Source organism: Salvelinus sp. IW2-2015, linkage group LG15 (assembly GCF_002910315.2).
Source record: "Salvelinus sp. IW2-2015 linkage group LG15, ASM291031v2, whole genome shotgun sequence".
Lineage (NCBI taxonomy): Eukaryota > Metazoa > Chordata > Actinopteri > Salmoniformes > Salmonidae > Salvelinus > Salvelinus sp. IW2-2015.
The window spans coordinates 24,818,046-24,824,045 of NC_036855.1; the positions used below are offsets into that span (position 1 = coordinate 24,818,046).

Below are 6,000 nucleotides of genomic sequence, written 5' to 3' on the forward strand. Positions count from 1 at the left end.
CAGGAATAGGGTCAAATGGAACATTCAGGGAGTTGAGATTATGAATGGCTGCTTATCTGTAGGCCCCACTAGAGGTAGGAACTGAGGGTTGGTGGGTGGGGGAATTTTCAGGATAGCATGACACTGGTTCCTCAAACTTCAGTAGAAAGACGTGCGTGCGTGCGTGCGTGTGTGTGTGTGTGTGTGTGTGTGTGCGAGATGAGTAAGAGCTGAGTGACAGGGCAGTGGGAATCAACCTGGGGTATTTACATCAGGGCTTAGTGGTAACCAGGAAAACAAACAGAGGAACTGAGTCGCCCTCAGACAACAGATACACTTCAGCTTTTCCCTGAGATATGACACCTATCTGGGGTTTCATCACACATCCTGGAGACGCTAGCCGACCTGCAGTCAGGGCAGAAAGAGGTTGACTGCTCACTGTCTAAAAACTACATTGGCCTATTTTAAAATGTGACCCTGAATCATATTTCTCACCTATACATAAGCCCATACCTAATGACTAAGTGTAGTATAGAGTAATAACACAAGGGATAAAAATAACAAATAAGTAAAGAGCAGCAGTAAATAACAATAGCGGGGCTATATATAGGGGGTACCGGTACAGAGTCAATGTGCAGGGGCACCAGTTGTCGAGGTAATATGTACATGTAGGTAGAGTTATTAAAATGACTATGCATAGATAATAACAGAGAGTAGCAGCAGCATAGAAGGGGGGGGGTGGGGCAATGAAAATAGTCGGGGTAGCCATTTGATTAGATGTTCAGGAGTCTTATGGCTTGGGGGTAGAAGCTGTTTAGAAGTCTCTTGGACCTAGACTTGGCACTCTGGTACTGCTTGCCGTGCGGTAGCAGAGAGAACAGTCTATGACTAGGGTGGCTGGAGTCTGTGACATTTTTTAGGGCCTTCCTCTGACACCGCCTGGTATAGAGGTCCTGGATGGCAGGAAGCTTGGCCCCGGTGATGTACTGGGCCGTACGCACTACCCTCTGCAGTGCCTTGAGGTTGGAGGCCAAAAAGTTGCCATACCAGGCAGTGATGCAACCAGTCAGGATGCTCTCGATGGTGTAGCTGTAAAACTTTTTGAGGATCTGAGGACCCATGCCAAATCTTTTCAGTCTCCTGGGGGGGAATAGGTTTTGTCGTGCCCTCTTCACGACTGTCTTGATGTGCTTGGACCATGTTAGTTTGTTGGTGATGTGGACACCAAGGAACTTGAAACTCTCAACCTTCTCCACTACAGCCCCGTCGATGAGAATGGGGGCGTGCTCGGCCCTCCTTTTCCTGTAGTCCACAATCATCTTCTTTGTCTTGATCACATTGAGGGAGAGGTTGTTGTCCTGGCACAAACACTGCCTGGTCTCTGACCTCCTCCCTATAGGCTGTCTCATCGTTGTCGGTGATCAGGCCTACCACTGTTGTGTCATGGGCAAACGTAATGATGGTGTTGGAGTCGTGCCTGGCCGTGCAGTCATGAGTGATCCATTGCAATAAATGACATTACATGCTGTCATGTAACCGAATGGCATCCTAAGAGTGATCAGGAAACTATCCCTGAGCCAGACTCCTGCCGGCACTTAAATTGTTTATGTCAGTTAACCCACAGACCAAAGCTGATCACCAGGGTTAAAGAACTCCTGTCCTCAGCTGTCTTCCTAAACACCTCCTCTAAACAGCCTTCAATATTTCATGTGCTGGGTGCCAGGACTCTGGTCGTTAATTAATAGAAGTGGAGTGTCAGTGATTGATAATTGCACCTATGATAACCCTCTGAACCACTGTCGTCAAGACAAACAATTTGTCAATAAAGTTAAAGAGTGTAAAGGAGGGTTCAAGGAGAGTTGATGGATTTGCCAAGAGACATAGGGGAGAGAAAAGGGAAAAAGAGGGCGAGAAAAACCCCTGACACGCCACAAGGCAAGCATGACTGCTCTGCACACTGCTGGTGTCACAGCTGTGGACCAATGAAAATATCACTAAGCCCTTCAACTTTATTTCTCTCCCTCTATCTCTCATCACTAGAGACAATGAGGTTTCCAGTAATTCCACAGAAACTAATCCCCTGGGAAGCTACTATATCGAAAAGAGAAGAGGGGAATGCCAGGGCGAGTGCAATGCAGAGAATACTCGTGACTAAGGTTATGGATGACCCATGATGCATTGCGGCATAGTGGTGATTCAGTGGCTGGCTTTGTTGATCTTTATTGAATCTAAAGCCCTCCAGTCATACAAAAGTTGGATTTCTGTTCATTTACTGGTCTATATAGTCTGGATATGGGCCAACATTGACTGGCCTGCCTCTGTATCATTATGATCCAGACAAGGTCAGTTCCAAAAGAGATATTAAATACTGTATGAGGAGAGCTATCGACCAAAATGTATTTCAACGAGCTGCAATAATTTGAACAGGATGCTGTAGCACATTTACAGGAACACAGTGCAGTACTGTAATGCTATACTCTTTAATACCATGCAGGACTGTGGCTAATAATGCTGCTATGCTGTGTTCCTCCCCCTTTCTGTGCCCTCCTGATTTCTTACTGAGAGAACTGCCTCATGTTGCTGATGCAGGCAGTTTTCCTCCAGCACCCAGGCACTTTATTCAGGTAGACAGAAAGAGGCTTTCGGGGTAGCAGAAATGTGTGTAGTTCACTCAGTGTGATGGTGAGTCATACTGCCCCTTGGAAAATGGGACACAGCAAGTGCATGTCCCTGACTATCTCTTAGTGGTGTGGGTGGATGGGTGTGTACACTGTACACCATAATGATAAGGTAAGACACCAGGTCTCACCCCCTTGCCCTCGCACATTCTCATAGGAACATCAGCAGTTAGCCTTGATTAAAGAGGTCTGAAATAGTAATAATAGCGTATAAAACCGGTTATGGCAGTAAGTGTATGTGGGCGCCGGTACTAGGTCAGAGGTTGGGTACATAGTACCTCTGTATGCCCTCAGAAGCCAGTGTTCATGGTTGTGATCCAGCAATTAGTGCTCGGCCACCTGAGTACTATAGAGGGCCAAGTGGGCATGAGTATGTCTGCTGTCTCTCCCCTGCTCTCTCTCTCATCTGTGGTGTGAAAGGATGCCATTGTCCTCACTCCGCTCATCCGCACCAAAATATGAACTCCTCTCTCCCTCATAACCCAAGCACATGTTCCACCAGCTAACCTCTGTCTGCCTGTTAGTCTCTCTGTCTCTAACGATGTCTCTCTCGTGCTCACACACACACGTCTGTCTGGCAGCCAGGCTGCAATGTGGACCAGCCAGTGGGACTGGACGTTGAGGGGTAGAACACTGCTTTGCAGCCCAGGGGAAAACACTACACCCCACCTGAATGCAAATGGAAGCATCAAGTTATAAATGGATAATAGATTGTGTATAAAAGTGTAACATCAGCATGTATCCATCTATGATAATACTTATCAAACAGCTGCACTGTTCCACATGAACAAATAACAAGGAGCAGTAGCTCCCCTGGCTGCCAACCACCTCGTAGAGGCAGTGGCTGAACTGACATTTCACCCTGGAGGAGTCCTTGAGAAATGTCACGAGATACCCACATATCATTTAGAGCCTGTGAGTGAGATCATTTGTGGAATTAGGAGGCAAACACGCCGACACAGATCAGTAAGGCAGCGTCCACCTTGAACACACACAGGAGAACAGGGTGTAGTGACATCAACATGTCAGGGAGATGTGTTTTTCAAAGCGGGCCCTTCACTTCTGGCACAGTAATGTTTTTAACTCTGGGTAAGCATTTCTGTAGGTTAGGCCTACTTTCAACTGCTCCATGGGTTGCTTTGGCACCATGGAACACAACATAAATTGTTTATCTTGCACAAGGGCAGGGGAGGTCTTGTTTTAGGACATTTGATTTCTCTCATAACTTGTTTTTGGTCAATATCGGTGAATGTATTGAGGATGAAAACGTGCTGCATCCTAGGCCTACTGCACACTTATGGAAATGTAATGTTATGAGGGGATTGTGTGCAGTCCGTTCCCAAACGACATTTTAGGTATATCAGAAAATCAATACACCTGAGATATTACTTACCAACTCATCTAAGTTTCTCATGTCACACAGCACCCTCTGTTTCTGTTGCCAATGTGCATAAGGGGCAGGCTCGGGTTCATCAACCACACTCTCCTTGCGAACGAAAGCCCTGCTTATTGGAAGTAGGCTTGGGCTGGGCTCCCCCTGGTTCTCCTGGTCCCGGATCTCCTCCTCGATCTCCTCCTCCAGCTGGATCAGCATCGGGGCCAGCATGCCGAACTTGGCCCCGCGCCGCGCCACCTCCAGCAGGCACAGCACAAAGTTCTTCTCGTTGCATTTCTCCACTATGTCGTTGGTTTCGAACATCAGAACATCCTTGATCCAGAGCTCCTGACGACACCAGCTGATGAAATTGGACACGTTATCCCGAGCCAAAAACGACCCAGGGACCACGTTGCGCGACTGAAAAACCACATCCTTGGTTGGCATCCTCAATGACTGTGCAACCTCCGGGTACTCCATTTGGAAGTCCAGCGCTGCGCGATTCACATTGTTGGCATGCCGACAGAGGGCACAGCCAGTCTCCAGCCCTTCCATAAAGGTGTCCGCCGTTATATCCAGGTCATACAGCGTGTTAAACCACTCGGCCAGGTCCTCCTTCATGGCATACAGGTATTCCTCGCTGGACTTGAACGGCCGGATGCTTTTGGAAGCAGCAGACTGGATGTTACTCTGATCAGCCATATTGTCCTGATATGTATCAATGCAGGCTAGTCCTACTTAATAATTCCCGGTTGTCTCATTACATAAGCGCTCCAAAACCATATGGAGCAGAGCAAAATAACCGAGTCGACGCACCCATGACAAGCGCGCATCTGCGGTATCTCAATCGAGGTCCTTGAAGGAATCCTTTGTATTGTTAAAACATATTGACATCATGCGAGGCAGCCGTGGCGCATGGATGCGTTTTCCGGATGTCTGTGTGATACCCATTTCCTTTAATGAGCGCATCTCTATTTCTCACGGAGTTCCAACTGCGGACGAGAAAGAAAAAGGTATGGTTAGCTACAGATGGATACACACCCAACGCATAAATCTTCCAGGTATCCTTGACCTCCTATGTCTGTGAATAGACAATGCGTCGCGATAATCATGTTGCTGGTTTGCATGGATGGTCCAAATCACGTCTTCGCAGTATCCCTCAATAGAATGACCCTCAGCACTGACCAGTGGCAGGTTTCACAGTTCACTTGCCGTGTAACAGTCTCCCTAGCTCCCATTTTGCAGAGCCTCCTGTTCTGAACATGCTGAACTGCTCTAGTTTAGACAGGTTGAGTGATTCAGTGGCATATGCCATTATGAGGGATAAACGCCTGTAGATGGGAGAAAAAAAGCGTAACCCTGTACTTACCGCCTGATAATTGAATATAGAGTTTATACTAGAGTGAAAAACTGTTATGTATTCGTAATTAAACACGTATAGCAATTGCTAGAGAACAAACAGCTGACCCGCGCACCACGTGCCGAAAAAAAACATGAGAGTGCTAGAATAAATTAAAATTAGATAAACAGGTGGCTGGATTAGCCAAGCAGCCAGGGTCTTAAAATGCACATCATTCATCGATAGGACTTCAAATCGTGGTAATGACCGCACCGGGTGTGTGGATATGAACGAGATTTCCTATATAACTAACAACTTTTCATAAAGCAATAATTAGCACATGTAATTCTTACCTACCTTTGAAAATGGAATGTTGTCAAGAACGGACCGTTTGTCGATCAGGCTCATTCAGTAAAACAAATCGAATCCAGCCCCACGAACAAAAACTGTAATAGACTACAACTTGAATGAGTTCAAAAGTGTAAGACACAAGTCGTTTTAAATCAACCCTCTCATGTAGGCTATTTTTTTCATTGTCGTCTTCAACACCAAGTTACTTTCCTCCCAGGACACTGGGCAATAAAAAATGGGAGGCGAGTCCATTTCCTCGGGATTGAAAAGGCAGACAA

The 6,000-nt window shown here is 46.7% G+C and overlaps 1 protein-coding gene across 1 annotated transcript in view; it reads right to left on the reverse strand.

Moving 5' to 3' along the window:
- LOC111974830 (GAS2-like protein 1) overlaps positions 1–6,000 on the reverse strand; it is a 46,508-nt gene extending 40,508 nt beyond the window's left edge. Inside the window, exons 1-2 of the mRNA XM_024002859.2 lie at positions 5,729–6,000; positions 4,051–5,024 (exon numbers count right to left, since the gene is read on the reverse strand). Of these exons, the coding sequence (XP_023858627.1) occupies positions 4,051–4,734 (684 nt within the window). The 5' untranslated portion in view covers positions 4,735–5,024; positions 5,729–6,000. The remainder of the gene's footprint in view (positions 1–4,050; positions 5,025–5,728) is intronic.